Raw genomic sequence first — 22,425 nt, forward strand, 5'->3', positions numbered from 1 at the left:
GGTCTCTTGCGGGGGTAGGTGGGAGTGGGGGGAGGGAAAGTAAAGTTTTCCCGTTTTTTCCCGTTGTTTTTTTTTTTTTTTTAAAGCGAAACGTGAGTTTGTAAATAATATATTCGCAGGTGTGTCCAAAAATTATGTATTCATTTTCTGTAATGTTTTTTTTTTTTTTTTTTTTTTTTGTTTTTTTTGGGGGGCGGAGAAAAGGAAAAGGGGAGGGTGGGGGGAAGAGAAAAGGGAGGGCAGGAAGGAGGGGAAAAAAAACTTTAGATTTATTATTGAAATTGAAATTTATTTATTATTTATATTTTATTTTCGTAGAAATTTTTTTTTTTTTTTTTTAAAAATTACCTTGCCCGAGAAAAAGACATTTTGTTTTATACATAGTTTTTGAATTCTAATAAATGGGGGGAAGGGGGAAGGGGGAAAGGGGAGTGGCACTCAAAGAAACGACGGCAACAGCACGTAAACCTTTTTTTTATATATATATATATATAAATTTATATAAATGTAAACGTGTCCTTTTTTTTTGCTGTCGAAAGTTTTGACCTTTTTTTTTTTTTTTTTTGTTGACTCCCCGTCCTGTGTGAAAACGTTGATAAAGTAAATGAATTTTAATTCACACGCTAAAAGATTTTACTTGTAGATAATAATAATAATAACAATAACAATAAAAACAATGACGTCACATAGGGTCCGACGGTCGGTCGATCGAATCGTGAATAGAAGAGAAAAGAAAGAAAGAATAAAATGGGGGGGGGGCGATTTTATTTACTTATTTTTATTATTATTATTATTATTTTGCTTTTTTTGTGGGGAGAGGGGAGGGGTTGGGGGAATTTTAAAAAGGAGGGAATCCGAAAAAGAGAGGGGGAGAAAGAAAAAAAATCTTGTAGAAAAAAAAAATGTCGTTCTTGTTCGTTTCAATTTCGTTAAATGGGGGGGGGGGAATCCAAATAGATAATTGATGAAAATGGATGGTGAAAAAAGGTGGATTTTCACGTGATAACATAAATCAATTATTTTTATTATTATTATTATTATTATTATTATTATTATTATTATTATTATTTTCTTGTTCCCGGAGAAAATTAACAAAAAAAAAAAAAGAAGAAAAATTACCTTTCGAGATGTTTGAAAAAAAAGGAAAAAAAACGAAGCCCCCCACTCTCCCGAACTTTAAAGAATTTTTTTTTAAAATTATTAATTTGATTTTCGATGATTCCCCCTACCCCCTTCCCCCCAAAAGAAAAAAAAATTAATGGAAAATTTTTATTTATTTATTAATTTATCGGGAGTTATTTATTTATTTTTTGCTTTATTACCGTAATAAATTTCAATTTTTTTTTCCTTTTTTTTTCCTTTTTTTTCCTTTGTTTTAAAGCTCATGCATGTCACACAACACACGAACGCAGTAAGGAGAAAAAATAATAATAATAATGATAATAATAATTTTCTCATTGATTTATTAACGGGTGGCATGAAAAAAACACCGTTTGCACGTTGTTTATCATTATTATCATTATCATTATTATTATTATTATTATTATTATTATTATTATTATTATTAGTATTATTATTATTAACAAAAACTGTGTGTTGGCTTTAATTTTCCTAATATGCATGATTTTGTTTGTGTGCGTGTGCGTGTGTGTTTGTTTTCAATGTTATCAATATGGAGCAGCAGTAGTAACTCGTTGTTTGTTTTTAATTCGATTAAACACTTGTCGATAATAATAATAATAACAACAAAAAAAAAATGTAAGGCGGCGAGTGGGTTGTTTTTGCCATGAAATTTTAATTTATTATTATTATCATTATTATTATTTAAGAAAAAAACCGGAAAAAAAATAGGTGTGCAAGTCGTGCTGCATACCTGAAATCAAAAGTATTTATTTATTTATTTGCGTTTGAAAAATTTGAGCGAGTAGTTTTCGGTTTTAAAAAAAAAAAGTATAATCATTTACCCGTTATCCGGTTTGTTGGTTGTTGTTGTCGTGGTTGTTAAATTTTCCACGAAACAACGTATTAATAATACGTGTCTTCGCGTGTACAAGGCAAATATTTTAGGTGAGTGTAAAGAAAAGAAAAATTTCAAGAATTTTCCCTTCTTTCTCCCTCTCTCTCTCTCGCTGTCTCTCTCTCACCGCGTGTCGATAAATCCGCGTTTTTAACGGTTTTTTTTTTTTCGTTTTGTTGCCGTTGTTGCCTTTAAATTTTGTTTTAAATTCCGGAAACAAACGATTCTGTTTAAAATTTTGTTTTTTGCGCGCGCGCGTTTAGAATGCGGAAATAAAAAATTTTTTTTGAAAAATTATTTTTTGGCGGGAACATTTCAAAACAAAAAATAAGTGCATGTATGTGCGCGTCGGGCGGTGTGTTGGTTGTGTTGATTGATAAATTTCATATGGTTGTTGGTTTTGTTTTCTCTACTGCTTACGTAAATAATACACGTGTGGTGTTGGTTCGTTTCGTTACTAACATAAACTAACAGACTAACATAAAATTAAATTGTGTATAAAGTGTAATGGTTTTATTATTATTATTATTATTATTATTATTATTATTATTATTATTAACATTATTACTAACACAAGGAAAGTTGGAATGCATTTAACTAATAATAATGATAATCATAATGATAATTATGTTTTAGTTATTGTTAATTTAACAGAGTAAAACTTTTTGGATTGCGGGCAATTAATTGTAGGACTAACAAATGGGATTAATGGTGTATACACACATAAAAATGTGCGTGTGCGTGTGTTTGTTTGTTTGTTTGTTTGTTTGTATGTAATTTCAGGTGCTCACTCGACTAACACAATAAAATGGGGGACATGGTTGTTTGTTACCTAATAAAAAAAGAGAAAGAAAGAAATTTAATGAAGTTTTTGTTTTTGTTTTAAATTTAAAAAAAAAAAAAATAAAATAAAGGTTCGAGAGAATTATCTGATGATGAAGAAGAAGAGGGAGTAGGAGTAGGAGTAGGAGTAGCAGGAGGAGGTGCAGGGGGAGGAGGAAGACTTGGTGACGACATTCCTAGTCTTTGGAAAGGAGAAGAAGAAGAAGAAGACGTGACGGATGATAATACGTTTTCCGTCAAACTCGAACCGAGGGAAATGATTGCGGAAAATCAAATGGAGTCGAGTCGGGCCGTAACGGAAAAAGTGTATCCGAAGCAAAAATGTAGTAGAAGTGATTTTCTCGCGACAAAATTGGACGCCGAGAAAAACAGGACGACATGTTTGGATTTCGTTGAAATCGGATCGTATTTGGAAGTCGTTGGGAAAATATGGCCGGTTTCCGACGATTATAAAATTGTTTTCATCAGCTCGGATTCGTCTGCGAAAGAAAACAGATCCATATCGACGACGGATTCGGATACGGGTTCGGCGGAATCCGGTACGGATTCATCTAAAAAACTCGCATCCGATTGCGATTGGGATTATTTCGAATCATCTTCCGTCGTTCGACCCATAATAAAAGATTGGAGTTGGCAGGGTTCGCCGAGGAGTTTGAGCGGTACGCTTTTGGAAAGGGGAAGTCCCGTTTTTTCAACGAGCGACGATAACAGTCCTAAATTCCCAAGACGTGGTCAGAGTAAATTGTCATCCGTGAGAGATTCTCCCATTTCGTACGACACAGACGTGAGCGGGTTTTCTCCCAATTTGAATAGGAGGAAAATTTTAGATGATGGAGTCGACGATGGAGTCGTCAAGTACAAATCGGGAGAGTCCGATGTCAAAAATGACGATTCGACCGAGAATTATCAAAGCGAAGAAAAAGAAATCGAAGTGACCGATTTGAAAGTATTTCCACCCGTGAAAAATAAAGAATTGTTTGGTGTCAAGGAAAAGGAAAATCAAACGGGAGAGAGTGCAAATGGGGAAAATCCCGTTTCGGGTACGACGGAAGAAGTGAAAAAGAGTAAGAAAAAGAGGAAAAACAAAAAGTTGAAGAAAAACGTTACGAAGGATGATGAAGAAATGGGAGAATCTTTGGGTCGAACAACAACAACAACAACAACCGATGGAAAAAAAACAAATGAAAACGTCATTATTGAAAAAGATAAAAATTCAGTACTACCGGAAGATCAAATTTCACCCGGGTCATTGGAGCGTGGTGGTATATCGGGGTCGAGCGAAGAGAAAGAGGAGGTGGAGGAGGAAGAGAAGGAGGCAGTAGTAGCAGCAGACGCAAACAACGTGTCACCAGATGGCGTCAGTTCGGTTAACGTAATTTCCACGGTGGATTCAGTTGAAAAAACGGTATCGAATTCGCCGGGTGTTGTTAATCGTAAACCCGAGGATTTCAACGGACGGGAAGAGCCCAACAACAAACAAAACAAAAGTCACAACAAGCAGAACAAGAGTAAAAAATTCGTCGACGTTGTCAAGCGCGGTAAATTAGATAATTTAAAAGAAAACGTTAAGGATTTAATTAAAAATGAATTAGTGTCGGGAGAAGAAAGTGATGATGATAAGGTTAAAAGTGATGATATCATTCCGGAGAGCAAATACACTTTTCCAACGGGTAGTTTCGGTTTCCAGCCGCAAAATCTCATTTCACCTTCACCTCAGTCGCAATTCGGTTCGGGCGTTTTCCCATACGACTGCCCCCTATCGAGCGTTTTTCAAAATTCCGCCTCCGTTCAAAATTTCGTACCGATTCCCGTTCCGGTACTCATACCCGTTCCATTTCCCGTTCCGGCAACCATTTGGTCTCAGAATTATCAAAATTTGTTCTTTTCCAATTTCAATTTAAATTCCGACAACATTGATTTTTTAAACAATTTACAAAATATCTGTTCTGGAACCGTGTTGAACGACAATTTCGGGAGTCAAACGAAAAATGGTAACAAAGAAATATCCGGTTTCAAAGCGGACGGGATATGTTCCAACGGAACCGGAAACAATTCCATTCACATGAGACCTATCAACATGCAACGTCCTGCTCTCACAGCGGGTTCCCTACGTCACGATTTGAGTCAAGGCTCGGTGAATTTAGACGAATCGAATCTCAAATGGTTCACTGCTAGTAAGCAACAACAACAACAACAACAACAACAACGACAAATTCAAGATGATAAGGAAACTTTAAAAGCGATAAAAGAAGATTATTATTATTCAGTCGAAGAAAACAAGGAGAGTCGCGAGGATGAAAAAAAATTAATTGTTAACGACGGCGACAAAACCGAAAAAAATTCAACGGCATTAAATAAATTGAAAAATCAGGAAGAGGAGGTGAAGGAGGAGGAGGAGGAGGAGGAGAGAAAAATGGCGTTGTTGAACGAAAACAGTTGTTTGAAACAAGATTCGTCAACTGAATGCGATTCTTCCAAATCGGCTGTATCGAGCAGGGGAACAATTTCGAATGGTGAAGATGGAAAAAAGGACGGGGAAGAGGAGGGAAAACCACCACCCGATTTGTTTTTACCTGTGAGCACCAACGACACCTGCGAAAATGTCTTATCGACGACATCAAAGGATATCGCGGACGAGATGATAACTAAACCGCCGATAGATTACAAAAATATTATTATCGTCGGAGAAACGACAAATTGCGAATCGATTGAAAATTTCCTATTGAACATCGACAAACAATCCGTGTGCAGTTCGTCGTCGTCGTCGTCGAATTCGTCGGATGATGATGACAATGTTGCGACGCCGCGAAAACCCTTTCGCAAAACGTATTATTTCAATATGGACGAAACGGTGAGGAAAACAAGCGACGACAGCGACATTGCGGATTTGAGCCACTCGGGAGAGGAAGACGACGACGGAGAAGAAACGAAAACGGAAAATTCATCACGTGGAAATTCTACGGGATCCGAAGATGAGGGTAATCCCGATTCGAGATTTTCAGAAATTTACGTCGTTAATCCGTCTAAATCCGAAAACGATCTCAGGACTTTATCCGAGGATTTGAATGGGAATGAACGGCGGATTGATGGTCACGACGTTCCGCCGCGAACTAGAAATCTAAGAAAAAAACTCAAGAACGTTTTACCGAACGTGAAAAAAGTTTCGGTTTTAAGTGACGACACGGATTCCGATGGCGATGATAATTCCGATGACGTACCGAACGTCGTTTTGTTAAAACACTCTAAAAAAATTACGGACGACGAAATTGTTGACGACGTTTCGTCAAATCGATGTCAAAGCGGGAAAAAAACGGATTCCGAACGTTCGACGTTCGACGTTCAAGACTTAATTCAAGGAGAAAATACTTTTCCGTACCAACATGTGCATAACGTGGAAAAATCAGGCGAAGGAAAAGTTAAAAACGTCGAGGACGGCGGAGACCCCGTTATTTTAGTTACAAACCTGTCCGATGCGGAGTCGGAGCGCTTCGGCGGTTTCACTCAGTGTGAAATCGTACCTGTAAGCGTGCCTGACGTGCTCGACGATCGTAATACATCAGAGCCAGTTTTTAGTGAAATTAAATCCGTTTCATTTGAGTCCGTCGTGAAAAAAAACGTTTCGAGTTCGTCAGCCTTGGAAAAATCGAACGGTTTTCACTTGACGGAAAGTGGAAAAAGTGGAAACGATGAAAACGACGAACGTTTAAGAAAAAATGAACGTGATGATGATGATAATGATGACGATGGTGGTGGTGGTGACGTCAATCACAAAGCGGATAAAAGTAGTGATGTTATAATAAATGGTGTTTTACTAGAAAAATCCATAGGACCGTCGCGTTTGAACGACGACCCGAATAAAAGTGAAAAAAAATGCAATAAAAATAATGATGATGATGATGATGATGATGTGAATTCGATTCGATGTGATGAAATCGTTGAAACCGTCGATGTGATATCAGTTAATAAAAATGGCTTCTCATTTTCGGATACAATCGAAAACAGGATACGAAAAATTTCGCAATCGGATAACAACAATATCGGGGATCGAATTCAGGGTAACGAAAATAATAAATACACAAGTTTGGTTATGATAACGCAAGATAAAATTAATGATGAAAACAAGAAAACAAAATTATTGAACGACGTATCGAACGGTAATAATAATAATAATAATACGGATTCTGTGAAAGTGATAACGAATCAAACGACAAAAGTTTTGAACGGTGATAATTCGAACGAATTCGAAAACGAAATTTTTTTAAAACACACGAATCGAAAATACGACGAACGCGTCGACGACGACGACGACTCACAACTTAACGTTCACAACAAATTGAAAGGTTTGGAAGATTATTTTACGATGACGTTGGAAAATTCCCGCGGATTGAGCGTGACACCGAAAAAACCAAACGTCATCAAAAACATGACTCCGCTCAAGGAAGAAGACGAGGGGGGAGACAACGATTTGAAAGAAGAGGTTCGAGTCGTGACGGATGACAAGACGCTGTCGGCCGTCATTTGTCTCGAAGAAGGTTTAGCGGATGACGATTCGTGGGTCGAAGAATTAGACAAAGATAGAGATAATGATTTCGTTAACGCCATAACGGAAGAAGATAGTTCTTCGGGTGACGAAAGCACGCACATCGGTAATTGCATACCGATACACGGCGACAGGGAAGAAGATTTAAGGGGTTATCACAGGAGTGCGATCAATTTCACTCTGCACACGATAGTCGAAGAAAGTTGCGAAGATAGCGAAGTGGAGGATAAAACGAAATCGGCGGCCGAGGAGAAAAATAATCAAAGGCCGACATCGGTGACGGATTTGGAAAAATATTTTTATTTCGATATAGGCGGAGGCGCGACGCCAAATTTAGAAAATCAAGATGCCGATACGTTTTCGGAGAGTTCGAGCAGCATTTATTCGGACAGCGGAGTCATGGATGATGCGAGCGGAGAACCCATGAGAGAAAATTCGGATCAAAATCAACTTTCGACGTCTAGATTAGAAAAATATTTTTTGAATTTCGACAGAGACGGCAGGGAAAAGGAGAGCGACGGAAGCGTCGGAAGCGACAGCGAGGGTCCTCCGAGCCCCGAACAACGTAGGAAAAGATTGTTTCGAGCGAGAGCGAGCAATCGTTTACATTCTAGTTCATTAGATAATTTAGTTCAAAGTGAAAACGAACAGCAATCCGTCGACATGATGCTGGATTCCGAAGATTCGAGCACGGAAACGGAAACGATTGATTTGCAAAGCGTCGACAAATCCGACGATTCCGTCAAGAGGAAAAAGAAACGGAAAATATCCGGTGGCAACTTGCCGCTTTCCATTCAAGATGGCGGCGGCGATAAGAAAGGAGACGGTGACGTTGTTGTCGTCGTTAAAGAAAGTCGCGAATCCCTATCCAAGGAACACCGGCACAAAGAAGCGAAAGAAGACGGAAAGGGAAGTCACGAGGTCAAAGACAACAATGGGAAAAATGGAAATTTCGATGATGAGGGAAGCGACGACGATGACGAAAGATCGAAAACTCCGCAACCGGATTTCTTGCTCGATTCGAGCATGAACAGAGACAAGCAACAGAGCAGAGACAGCGGATTCATCGGAAGCTGTGACGATTTGTTAAAAGATCAAAAAACGGGAGACAGCAGCGGGAGCGACACGAAAAAGAAAAGCTCGGAAAAAATGGATGATAAGATTTTAAGTGACGTCAAAGAAATTCAAAATCCTTCTTCCCCGCCCGTGAATCATTTGCAATCGTCAAACGTCATAGGTTCGACTCCGCCCGCGACGAACCTGACTCGTAAGGATTCGTTTAACAATTGGTCGTCGGACGAGGAAACGAATTTAATGATGTCGAAAATGCGTCAGTTTTTCAAAGCCATGGTTTCCGTTCCTAAAACTTCTAATAATAATAATAATAGTAATAATAGTAATAATAGTAATAATAAAATGCCGGAAAATTCAAATCCTCCGAGTCCTCAGATAAAACCGAAAGGTGTCAAACCCCCGCAATTAGTGTATTTCGAAAGTGAATTGACGCGCTTGATGAAAACCGTGCCCGGAATTCGAGATGATCAAGTGAGAGAAATAGTCGAGTATTTGTCGAGCGAAGACACGTGGAGCGATTCGTACGATTCGTCAGATTACACGAGTTCGGATTTGGAGGGAACCGCAGCCTACTATCATCAAAGATCTCAATTGCAACAGGAAATATCGGAAAGTTGCAAACAGATAATCGACAAATTCGATCAGTCGAAGAATGACAATCAAGAGCAGAGGCCCAAAGCACCGCCGAGAAGGAATTCATCGCCCATGAATCGGGAAACGGCTTTAGTTTACCAAAAATTAGTTGCTTCCTTCAACAAGTTCACAAACGAAAATGAAAATCCGTTCTCGACGGCTCCTCACAGTTCTCCTCCTCTCTTTGCCAAAGTCATGCATCACATCGGGAGTCGTTTGGTCGCTTTGATGCACGAAGTATCGAGTAATAGCAGCGGCGAGGGAAGCATAAGCAGCAGTCACAAATCGAGGTACCACAAACGACTGAGTCAAAAACTATCGAACGTATCGTCGACGACGGAAGAAGAATGCGGTTTGACGGACGAGTCGGATTACAAGGGGGAAGAAGTCACGTCCAAGTTTCTCGGTCAAAATTTACCCTACTTTCAAATGTTGCATCAATTGCCGCGGAGTAAATCTCACGATCTCCTTTTGGAAGAAGGCAAAGTGAAAAGTTTAAGGTCCTCGAGTTCGGGCGTGAGTGATATAGCCGAGGAAAAGGAAGCGAGCGATTACGAAAGGTTTTCGTGGAGAGGAAGTTTCGAGAGCGCTTTGATGGCTGACTCGAGATCAAAACTGACTCTACTGTCGAACGACGGTCACTCGTCGAACACGAACCTCGCCGCGAAAAGAAGATCCGCGGGAGATTTGTTATTCATAAAAAGTCTAAGTCGTGAACAGTTGGATAGAGTGAGGAGTTGCGGGAGCATCGGCGGAGCGACGACGATGGAAGACAAAAACATTTGGACGACGGGACGTGATAATAAAAACGGTCGGAGAAGGAGTTCAGTGCCGGATGCTGCGGGTGCTTCCGGTGGATCTGGAGCCTCGGCGGACGGCGACGAAGATTCATCCGATTCGGAATTGATGCACGAGCGTTCCATAACTCTCCCGCGTAACCTTCAATCTATAGCCTCATCCCAAAACACGAATTCCCTCCCGCGATTGCCCACGACGACGAACAACAGTGTCAACGGTCAAAATTTATCCAAAGCTCAATCCGTGCAACATTTTTTGCCGAACGCGAAAAGCGCGAGATACCGTCCCCCGGGATTCAGTAGGATAATTGCAAATTCACCCAAGAGAGCCGTTTCCGCTCCCGGACTTCAGGCATTGCAACAACCCACGTCTCACGCGAGGAGAGAAAGAAGGCGGAATCAACATTTCATTACCGGAAACACGTCACACTCTGGCGGTGAGTTATTTATTTTAATCCCGTATCGCGAATTTTTTGGAGAAAAAAAATGGGAGCGAACTGGAATGTCTCGAACGCGAGAAAGAAAACGAGAAAATTTCCAGAAACTTTTATTTTTCCCGAAAGAAAATTGTTTTTGTTCTTTACATTTATTTTATTACTCCCCTTTAAAAACTTGATTAGGTAATTAAAAAGAAGAGAAAAAGTAATCGTAAAACCGAAAAATAATAATAATAACAATAACAATAACAATAAAGTAAACATATTCCAGAGCGTTTTTCCAAACAGTTTTGAAAATTTCACGCCTGGAAAAGAAGGAGTGGGAAAAAAGGAAAAAAAGGGGAGGGGGAAAACATAAAATCCGGTCGAAATCATTTTCAAACGTTTTTTTTTTTTTTTTTATTACGTAATTAATTTTTTTTTTTTTTGACTTAGCGCGATTATTATTATTATTATTATTATTTTTTAAATTGCGCGCAATTAAAAAAAAAAATGGTTCCGTAAAACGCTTCGCTCATTGTTTTTTAAAACGAATTTTTTTTTTTTTTATTTGTTTTGTTTAACTTTTCTTTTGCTCTAGTCCCCCTACGCCCCCCGCCTCCACGCCCCGTCCCGACTCCATCATCCGCTAATGGGAGCGTGGCCGATCGTTTATGTATTCCCCTTCCCTCTCCCGCACCCTCGCACCCCGCTCTTTATTTTCCGGTGTGCGTGCGTGCGTGCGTGTGCGCGTGTACGTGTACGTGCATGTATATTTAAAGGGATTTTAAAAGCTGTAACGGTTTCCTGGAAAATTTTTTTTTTTTTTTTTTTTTCTGAGAATTCGAACGGTTTAAAAGTTTTGTAATTTATCGAAAAAGTTTAAAAGGATCGTGACGTTGTGGGGTGGGGGTGGGGTAGGGGGTGGTGGTGAAAAAGAGACCGTGTCAGAAGATTTTTTTTTTGTAAAAGGAAAAATACATTTTGAAAGGTTGTCATTTTTTCCGCCCCCTCCCCCCGTTTGTGTGTTTGTTTGTTTGTTCGTTTGTCGTTTTTATTATTATTTTAATGGGAATTTTTTTGTTATTATTATTATTATTATCATCGAAATGGGGAGACTTGGGAAATGTTTGACCATCGTTTCTGTCACATTCGGTACGACACGAATTTTTTTACTAGACACGTGTGATGAAGTGTGTGACACTTTGGTTCCCCAAAAAAAAAAAGAAAGAAAGAGAGAGAAAGGAGAGAAAGAGAGTGAGAGAGAGAGAGAGATAGAGAGAAACATTTTTATTACCATTGTTGTCCGCTACGTGTCTTAATGTTTTTGTTGTTTCGTTCGTGGTTTTAGAATTTAAAAAAAATTTTTTTTTAACGAAGCCAACCGGATGTCTGTCTCTTTTAACCAAGTTGGCCAAGCTCTGATAATTTCTCTCATATCGCTCGTGCGCTTCTCTCTCTCTCTCTCTCTTTATTATTCACAGCCCCCCCCCCCCGCCTACCTAATACCATCTTTAATTTTTTTCTTTCGTTTTTCGATAAAGGTACCGGAAAAGTTTTTTTTTTTTTTTATTCCGGAAAACACCAAAATGGCGACCGTCGGAAAAAAAATGCGTGTGAATGCCTTAATGTGTTTATTAATCACGCGCGCGCGTTCATTCAATGCGTGAAAAAAAAAAAAAAAAAAGAGAAACGGAATTATATTGTGCGAGTGAGTGAGAGAAAGAGAGAGAGAGAAATATGTGAGTGCGTGAGTGCCTGATTGAAAATTCATATGGAAAAACCTTGATTCGAAAAAGAAAACATCATGGCTTCCCAATAATAAATTTTTTTTTTTCTTGATTTGAATTGGGTGTGTGTGTGTGTGGACGAATTTGTTTTGTTTTCTTTTTGTTTTGTTTACTTTTTGCTCTCGTCAATGCGTTTGTTCATCATCATCATCATCATCATTATTATTGTTATTTTTTATTCATACGCATTAACTCGTTAAGAAAATGAAAACGAACGCGTTAGAAAAAAGGAAAAAATTTTATTCGGTTACTTTGTTTATTAACATCATCATCATCATCATCGTCATCGTCATTGTTATTCCTATTATTATTATCATTATTATTATTATTATTTTACATTAGACAGCGAAATTTAGCTACCATTGCGAATAATTCGAGTATATATGGTTTTTTTTTTTGTATAACCTTAGGTTTCGCGTTCACCTTGATTTTTGCACGCAAGCAAAAAATCTCTTTTTGTGTGTGTGTGTGTGTGTGTGCGTGTGTGCGTGTGTGCGTGTTCGAGTCTCGGATTGTTAGTAGCAAAAAAAAAGTTTGCTCGATCGGTTATCATCCGCAAATGAAACTGTCAAAAAAAAAAAGAGAAAGAGAAAGAAAGATATTTTTCTCAAACGTGTTTCTTTCTCTCTCTCTCTCTATGGCACGCCTCTATCTTTTTCTTTATTATTATTATTATTATTATTATTATTAAAATAATTGTTTGTTGTTAACGAAAGGAACAATACGAATAATTTTAATGTCGTCATCATCATCATCATCATCATCATTATCATCATCGTCGTCGTTTGCGTTTTGTTAAAAATGGTGGTTTAAAAAGAGAAACAAAACAAAGACGTATTATTATTATTATTATTATCACCATTAAACACGACAAGGCTACTTGTCGGAGTTTTTAAGTATTTATCCGAGGTTTCTACCCGATTCCTTAGGGACAAATACTCGAATTTCGGTGGTGCCACTTATTATAAGATAGCACCACATCAATTCTTGAAGGTCTTCCTGAGTCCGTCTTTTTCGATGGGAACGATTTGTCTCCTGAACTGGGCTCCGGTGACTAACATCTTTGGAGTGGCCAGGGTCAGAAGCAGTGAAATTCACGTTCTCGTCGAGCTGCCTCAGGTCGACAGTAGAACAAGATTTGTCTTTTGGTTCTTACTTTGTCTTGTTCTCATTTTTTTGCTCTTTTTAAGCCAACAGCACGTGGCGTTCTCAAACGGTCACCCATCCAAGTTTGCACCACGCCCGATGCTGCTTAACTTCGGTGATCGTACGGGAACCGGTGTGACCAGCACGCTATGGCCGTTGGCTTTTTATTATTATTATTATTATAAGGACTTTTTGATAAGGTTGGTAGTGGTGGTGGTGTTGGTTGTGTTGGTATTCGTGATTCTTTACCACCTGTTCGTTGAAACACAATTTTTACATTTGAAATTTTTTTTAACGGTTTTTTTTTTTTTTCTAATGCTTCCTTCTAATGCTATGCGTAATTATTTTAATTCTCGTATTATTATTATTACTATTATTATTATTATTATTATTATTATTATTATTATTATTATTATTATTACACGTCGTCAAATCCATTATTATTATTACGTATTTAAAACAACAACAACAAACAACAAACGAGTTGTTATAACAAAGAAAAAAATTTAAAATGTTTTCCTGAGTTAATGATAATGATGAGTTTTCAATGTGTGATGTTTTTTTTTTGTATGTTTGTTATCAATGAGAGAGAGAGAGAGAGAGAGAGAGAGAGAGAGAGAGAAATAGAACGTTTAATTCTTTTCTTTTTCTTCATCTCTCTCTCTCTCTCTTTTCTCTCGAAAGGTTTCATTCTTGTCTACAAACAAATCATTTTTAACGACTTTTCTTTTCTTATTTTTTCAATGAAAAAAAAATCACATCCGGTTTTTCGATCATCGAATCATTCTCGAAAAGAATTTATAAAAATCGAATCTCGTCTCGATCGATCGATCGATCGAGTTTTTGAGCCCCCCGGGTTATAAAATAAGAAAAAAAAATTTACGTGAAAGTTTTTTTTAAAATATATTTTTGCTGTGCCAAAGTGAGTGAAAATTATTAATAAATAACTCGAACCTGATGATGACATATTGACCTCGTTCATCGAGGTTAAAATAATAATAATCGATTAATATCGATTTGTTGTTGTTGTTGTTATTGTTGTTGTTGTTATTGTTGTTGTTGTTATTATTATTATTATTATTATTATCATCATTTTATATCGAGATGATTTTTTTTTATTTTTGTGTGTGTTAAACTCGAAATTAAATTTTTGGGGAAAAAAAAGAAAAATTGGTTGAACGTTGCCCTTGCCGTTCATTGAGGTCGAAGTGTGTGTGTGCGGTCATGAAAGGTCACGTGGATTTCGCGTGTGCGTGTGCGTGCGTGTGTGCGTGTGCGTGTGTATTGAACCTTTGTTATCGTCGTCGTGTCGTTGTTGTTTCCTTAAAAAGAAAAATTTTTGTTTTTTCCTTCTTTTGTTAATTGTTGTCGTTGTTGTTGTTATTGTTATTGTTAAAATTAAAATGGAGGATTATATCGATATTTGCGTGAATCGTTCCGAGATCAAGTTACGGATATGTCGCCATATTGTTTTTTTTTTTTTTTTTTTGTCACGTTTTATTTTTGTCTTCTGCTTCTCGTTTCCACTCCATATTAATTCAAAACGTCATCGTCGTTGTTTGTAACCTTTTTCGTTTTTTTTTATTACTCGCGTCGCTGTATCCGTTTTGTTTTTTTTTTTTTCTGGGGGGAAGGGAGGAGGGGGGAGGCGTTTCTTACTTCCGGTTATACTAATTAATCATCATCGCTAGCATGAAAAAAAACAAGAAGTCAAAGTTATCGAATGGTAAGTGGTGTTGAGATTTTCGTGCAATGCAATCACTTTTGTTTAAATGTAAAATGAATGTACCGTTATCTTTATTCTCCATGTTTTTTTTTTTTTTTAAATAACCTCACGGGATTCTTTGACTATCGTCTGTGTCTATATAACATTTCAAGGTTTATCTGTAGAAGCGTGCGTGGCCGAGAGTGCACGCGCACTCACGCACTCACGCACACAACTTTCTTACGAGTTATCAAGGTCGTTTTGTTTTGTTTTGTTTTTTGCACTCTTACGAATCTCTCTCATATATACCGGGTGAACGGGGAGGGGGAAGGGAAATGTAAAAAAACGTGGCAATAACGTGAATCGATTTTCTAAGGTTCCATTTTTCCTCTCTCTCTCCATCTCTCTCACTCTTTCTCTTTTTCCGTTTCCGTTTGTCGAATGAAAGAAAATTTTTTGCATTTGCCCCCCTCTCCCCATTGTGTGTTTTGTCTCTCTCTCTCTCTCTTGTGCGTATGACGTGCGGTGGCGGTTCCGTTTATTTTCTTTTTCTTTTTAAAAAAAAAAATGTCAACATTTGAAATTTTCAAGGATTTTTTTTTAGTTTGAATAACTGGAATATTGTTTGTTTGTTTGTTTGTTTGTTTGGGTTGTGTTGTGTTGTGTTGAAACTCCAACCGTTTTATTACATTTTCTTTTCCTTTTTCTGAAAAGAGTTTTAGAATTTTTTTTTTTTTTTTTTTTCGTTAAAACTCCCACGCGGTCACATGAATAATTTTTTTTTTTATTCGTTATTGTCCCATTTTCGAGTGTCGTTTGTTTGTTCGTTCGTTTGTTTGTTTGTTTCATTTTAATAATGTCAGTCAGTCGGTCGGTTTGAATGGAAAAAGTAGGTATATCGTTTGACAAAAAAAATTTTTAAATCTGTTTCCTTCCTCCCTTTGTTTGTTTGTTTTATTTTAAACGTCGTCGAGACAGCAGGGAAATTTTTTCCCCGTTCGATTTTTTCCCTCTCTCCGTCCCTTTGCCGAGCCGTTAATTTTTTTAATTTGTTTTTGTTTTGTTTTAATTTTTTAAATTGAAAAAAGTGAAAATATTTTATGAGAAAACAAACAAACAACAACAACAACAAACACGAATTCCGCCATATCAGGGTCATTTGAATAAATTTATTTAATCGGGTTTTTTTTTTTTTTAAATAAATAAATTTAACATATCCGAATCCCGGGGGTCACAAATTACGCGCGTTTCGAGTTATTTTTACCATCCGCCACATTGCCGCCATATTGCCGTCGCCGCCGTCTAATACCGGCGGCTCCTTTTCACTCTTGTAAAGTAGTACTAGTAGCAGTGGCAGCAACCTTTCTTTTTTTTTTCCCGTTTTCTTTTTTTTTTTTTTTTTTATTACTTTCGATGGCATTTATTGAAACCGGCGGTTTAACTTGGGGGGCGGGGAGGGGGAAGTCGATCGGCGGGGGACGCGGCGTCGTTAACGCGAATGAAATTTCGTTTCATTTCCTCTCCCCCTTCCCCAACACCACCACCGCCACCCCTTCGCTCACTTCTTCTCCCGTCTTAGGGGGGTGGTATGCTCGTCGTGTCAGCAGAAAGTTTTGTTTTTCTTTTTATTTTAATTAAAAAACTTTACGACGAAACAACTTATTTAGGTAGGAGATAGATAGGGTACCTTTAATTACGAAGAAAATTTCTCTCTCTCACACTTTCTCACTCTCTATTTCTCTCTCTCTCTCTTTTTTTTCGACGACGACGACGAACGCAAAAATCTAATTCGATGGAGGGAAAATTTTTTTTTTTTTTTTGGTAGAAACTTTTTAAAGTGATAATAATCCGAAAATGGGTTTTGAAAAAAAAAAAAAAAAAGTTTTCGAATAACCCTCGGGGGACGAAAAAAGATGCAAACTAAGACGGAAAAAAAAATAGAAAAAAAAACTTTTTAAAATAAAAAAATTTCAATCGACGACAACGACGACGACGACGACATTATTTATTCGATTATTTCGATTCGATTCGATTCGATTTTTGTTTTCCACACCTGATAAGTTTTTTTTTTTTTTTTTTTTAAATGTTTTTATTAACAAGGGACTTATTTGGACATGGCGCGGGGGAACGCGTCGTAATTTTGTTATTGTTTTTATTTATTTATTTATTTGAAGTTGGTTGTTGTTGTTTGGTTGTTGTTGTTGTTCGTTTGTTGTTGTTTTGCGTGCGCGCTCTCGGTCGTTCGATCGCGAAGCCTATCGCCCACCACATGTAAAGCAATTTCCACGGACGGCGGGTTTTAAATTCTGGACGTTGTTCAAGGTCCCGAATTTTGCAATGTCGTTGCCACAGTGCTGTTCTGTGCCCACACTCTGGTCGTTTCTTTCTTACACACCTCATCGTGTTGTCGATAATAATGCGAAAGGAGGAGGGGAGGAGGGAAGGAGGGAGGGAGAGTGTTGTTTGTTGTTGTTGGTAGTCGTTTGTTTTAAAATGTTTGTTTGTTTGTTTTTTTTTTTGTCAGTATTTGTGTCGTGAATTTATAAGAAAAATCGAAGGCGGTGGTCGTTTGTACGTGGGACGATGTTGATAATAATAATTTTTTCCAACGTGCGTATTCGATGGTGGTGGCGGCGGCGGGGAGGGGGCAGGCCCCTTTTTTTGTCTCCATTCAGGAATTTTTATAATTGCGAAATTTTTTTTTTTTTTTTATTACAATTTATTGCTTCGTGATGTAATCAAACGGAAAATAATAATAATGATGATGATGGAGAGGAGGAAAGCGATAATAATAATAATATAAAAAAAATGTCGATTGATCACGTAAACGATTTGACGATGACGTTGAACGAATTTCGGGATGTGGAAAAAAATTCCGGGACGGTTGGTCGGTTGGTTGGCTTTTTTGTGAGAATATTTATGGAAAGAGCAGGATCCGGAAATGGAAATCGGATGGAATGAACATGAAAAATTTATGTACGATCCGCCGTGGGGAGAAAATTTCTCGCATCATCATTATTATTATTGTTGACGTCACACGCGGCTCCGATTTTGTTAGTATCCATCACGACGGAGGTGAATTCCTCGGGGGTGGGGGTGGGGGCGATTTGGTATGAACGAAATAAACGAAACGGAAGATGAGGGAAAGGAACGGAAGCGGAAAAATTTTCGTTATATGAAAAGAAATCATTCGCCGTGGAATTAGAAGTGTGTGCGTGTGTGCGTTTGTAACAGTTTTACGAATAGGAAGCAGGTGTAGGAAACAGATGATGTTTTCGATTAGGTTGATTAGGAATCGTTTAGGTTTTTGTTTTGTTTTTAAAAAAGAGAGAGAGAGAGAATATGAAGGAGAAACGTTTAAAATCGTTTATTAAGGAAATTAATGAGAAATGTTAGCAGACGACGTAAAACACAAAATTGTTTTGATTACAATTTTTAGATTTTTTTCGTGAAAAATGAAAACAGTAACGTGGCACTAGTTTCGAGTAAAAAAAAAAAGAAGGCGAGAACCGTATGGGTTGAAATTAAGGAGAGACATGTTGGCGAATTCTCTCTCTCTCTCTCTTTTTCGGAAAAGGAAACGAGAGAAAATATATAAATAAAAATTGATTTTTACTCGGGGGTGACAGAATCATCGGGGGGGGGGGCGCACACACACACGATGTATGGCGAGTTGCGTTGACCCGAAATTATTTAAAATATTTTTAGGCGCGCCTAAAAAATTCATACCGTCACACAATCGTCATCATCATCATCGTGAATGGTATTATTATTATTATTGTAACAAAGAATGAAAAAGGAGGAAGGTAGAAGGTGGAAGGTGATGGTGGGGGGTAAGGAAACCGTGGAAAAACGTGTTGAGAAAGAAACGTGGAAGAAGATTCCGATTACGAACGCACAACCACACCATAATACTTCGTGACGTGATTGCATTTCTCGAGGACTCTGAACTCTTTTTTTTTTTTTTTTTTGCCGCGAATTGAATTCATGGTCATTTGTTTTTTTTCCTTTTTTTTTTTCTATTCTTTTTTTGTGTTTTTTGTTTATCTTCCATTCTACTTTGTGATGTTTTTACGCTTTACGTTTTTGTCCTTTTTTTTCTTTTGTTGTTGTGTGTTTCTAAAGAGAGATATAGAAAAAAAAAAAAAAATATTTTATTTTATTATATAATCGTTTAATATGTGCATGCGGCGAGTATGATTGTGTTATTGGTTTTTTTCGTTTCGACGTGGAACTAGAGAAAAAAAGGGAAAAGAATTCTCACAGGTGACGATAATTAGAAGAAATATTACGAAAATGAGAGAGAGAGAGAGAGACAGAATAAAAACGCGCTTCCTCGTTGGTATTTTTTTTTTCTTTCGTAAGAAAGGAATGACCACACAAAGTCACGGTTCGTTGATTCTCTCTGTCTCTCTCTCTCTCTCTCTCTCTCTCTCCTAGCGTTCATTTTTTTTTGCATTTCGTATTTTTCGATTTGATTGTGTAACTTTCTCGAATTAACGGATTATTAAATTCATTTGTTTGTTTGTTCGTATGCTTGTTGTCCTTGTCGACTTTTTCCGGAATCGGGAATCGGCGGAAATGGCAAAAAAAATTAATTTTTTTTCCCTCCCCATTTCTCTCTCTTTATCTCTCTCTTTCTCTTTCTTTCTTTCTTTCTTTCTTTCTCTCCTTCTTCCCGCATTCTCGAAGAGATGAAGCAACGTGTTTGAGTTAATAATTAGGGTGTATCAAAGTTGTGTTAAACTTGAGGTTTTTCTCTTTTTGTTTTTTTTTTTTTGTTTTTGCTAGAGAGAGAGAGAGAGAGAGATAGAGAAAAAAACAAGTAAAAGAAATTTTTGACCGCGAAAAATGGCAACAATGGAAAGAGAAAAAAAAATTGAGTAACGGTCCTCTCTCAATAGAGTCCAACTTAAAAAAAGAATTTTTTTTTATTGCGATAATCGTCTATGCAATAGACCGTATACGTGACAAATGGTAACGCGAACTAATTAATAATAATAATAATAATATAAATTATAATAATAATTATTATTATTATAATTTATTAATCGAGTATTTAGTCAATTACGGGAACTAAAAAGAATTTCAGGGTAACAAACAAAACAAAACGAAAAACGAGGAAGTACCGCCATCGTCACCACCGCCATCGTCACTTCCGGTGGTAATTGTTTGTACAGGTTGGATCGCAAATTTCGTGACCGTTTATTCGATTTAAAAAAAAAATATTCTCGATAAATTCTCGCTCACGATAAAAAAAATATTTTTTCCATTCGAAGTGTAATGTTTGTTTGCTCGTTTGTTTGTTTGTTTGTTTGTTTGCATGTTTTTTTTTTTTTTTTTTATTTAATTTGATGCGAATCCTTCGGAAACGTATTATCAAACAAACGCTAATTGTTAATCTAATGTAATGAAGAGAGGAAAAAAACGCGGAAAAACGTTAAAATTGTATTATTATTATTACTATAGAGAAGGTAGACATTTGACATTTATACATTTCTTTTATTTGTCGTTTATTTACTCTATGATTTGTAATCGTTAATTTTTTTTTTTTTACAAAGCGTGACTGACTGTTATCATTGTCAACATGAAACTAACTAATTATCGACTGTGATTAAAAAAATTGTAACGCGATTCAAGGTCGCGATGGTATCTCTCAGTTATCATATTAAGGATGATTGTAAACTGAAAAAACAAAAGAAAAAAGAAAAAATGATGGGGAAATCATAGTCTATTGCCACGTGAATTTAAAAAAAAAAAAGGCGGTTAAAAGTAAATTTCCCTCCAAAAATTTTCTCGCTATCGTCATAGAGTGTGTGTACGCGAACGAAGCGGTTGTGATAAGAAAAATTTTTTTTTTTAAAGTGAAAATAATTTGGCTGTTGTTTGTTGTTTGTTGTTGTTGTTGTTGTTGTTGTTCTCTCTCTCTCTTTGTGAATGTTGTCAGCGGGGCGATTCGTAACGTTTTTTTTTTTTTTTTTCCTTAATGAAATCGTTAAGAAATGAAAAAGGTTCTTGTTGTGCTTGCTCCTCGGGCGATATGAAATTAAAAACATCCGTCGGACAAAAAGAGAGAGAGAGAGAGAGAGAGAGAATGGGGAAAACGGGTCGTTAACGCGTGTCAACAGCGTGGAGGTAGTAGTGGTGGTGGTGTTGATGGTGGTAATAGGAAGATGGTAGGTCCCCTTTCCTGGCCTTCCCTGCCCCCCGCACAATCGAAAGAATTTCTTTTTTACTTCTTTGTCGTTTCGTGGAAACAAACAAACAGGGGTTTTTGACCTTTCACTCTCATCTCCTTACACGTCATTTTCGATAATTGATTCTCGCATTCTAAATTTTTTTTTTTTTTGCGCCGGTTTCAAATGAAGGAAAGGGAAAAAGGAAAAATTATTATTATTATTATTATAACATTTTTTGTTTTTACAGATGAGTTAAATAATTTAGAACCGCTGTCATCGTCGGCTCACGTTCACAGCGGAAGCAAAAGTGCTAGTCCCAGTCCAATTGTCGGAAATGCTAAATCTAGTCTTCGAAGAGGTCCTTCAAGCGTCGGAAGTCCCGATTGGTCCGCCACGGATGAAATACAAAGGCTCGTGGCACTGGATCAGCAAAGGCAAAGCAATTCGTCTCTAGGGGTGAGTTGTTATTCTTGTTTTTCTTTACTTCCGTCGGGCGAGGTCGTAAGGTGGGATTCACCCTTTCTCCCCCTCCTCCACTCCGATACCTTTCAATAATTGTTTTTTATGGGGAGAGAGAGAGAGAGAGAGAGAGAGAGAGAGAGAGAGTCCTACTTCAGATTAATAGTTGGTAGTTTCGGTATTTCTTTTTTTTTTCCCTTGTGATTTAATGGCGTCCTGCTGCCACGTTTTATTAAAACGTTATCGGAGAAAATTTACGGTCGAGTTTTTTGCGTCTTTCGAGAAAATAATAATGATAATAATGAGAGTCTAAGGTCAAGTCAAAAAAGTTTTTTTTTTTTTTTTTTCTAATGATGGTCACCGGGTTAAAAAAAAAATAAATCTCTTTTAAATCTCGTTTTTCTTTTCCCGCCCCCCCCACTCCTCTCCTCTCCTGCTTTGACATTAGTATTTCTTCAAACGGTAGATGATAATAATAATAATAAGAAAACGGGAAGAATAACTTAATTCGGTCCTGATCTAGAAATGTCGGACGTGTAGGGTATTTTTTTTTTTTTATCGTTGACGTTTATACAAAAATTTCTCACAAAACTTTCTCTTATAATTTCGAGCGAATTTCGAGTCGTGAAATTTTTTTCTATTTTCTCTCTCTCTCTCACTCGTTTCGTTTCGTTTTGATTGATAGAAGAGGAGGTTATTATTTCGAAGGGGGTATGAGGTTATGGTTATTATATTTCCGCCCGCTCCGCCCCGTCCCCTTCCCCGTTCGGAAAAATTAAAAACGGGAAGGAAAAATGGAAATAAGAGAACGTAACGCGGACGGGCG

General features: G+C 37.3%; 2 protein-coding genes across 2 annotated transcripts; both read left to right on the forward strand.

Moving 5' to 3' along the window:
• Positions 1-2,404: 2,404 nt before the first annotated feature.
• Phum_PHUM597190 (uncharacterized protein) lies at positions 2,405-10,520 on the forward strand (the record flags this gene model as incomplete). The annotated part of the gene is made up of 2 exons (XM_002432645.1): positions 2,405-2,450; positions 2,932-10,520. The coding sequence occupies 2 exons, from the start codon at positions 2,405-2,407 to the stop codon at positions 10,518-10,520; spliced, it is 7,635 nt and encodes a 2,544-aa protein (XP_002432690.1).
• Positions 10,521-20,947: 10,427 nt separating this feature from the next.
• On the forward strand, positions 20,948-21,772 carry Phum_PHUM597200 (uncharacterized protein; the record flags this gene model as incomplete). Its single annotated transcript, XM_002432646.1, has 3 exons — positions 20,948-20,981; positions 21,388-21,596; positions 21,758-21,772. The coding sequence occupies 3 exons, from the start codon at positions 20,948-20,950 to the stop codon at positions 21,770-21,772; spliced, it is 258 nt and encodes an 85-aa protein (XP_002432691.1).
• Between the last annotated feature and the right edge of the window lie 653 nt (positions 21,773-22,425).

The sequence above is a fragment of the Pediculus humanus genome, genomic scaffold, assembly GCF_000006295.1.
Source record: "Pediculus humanus corporis 1103172108315 genomic scaffold, whole genome shotgun sequence".
NCBI classification, from domain to species: domain Eukaryota; kingdom Metazoa; phylum Arthropoda; class Insecta; order Psocodea; family Pediculidae; genus Pediculus; species Pediculus humanus.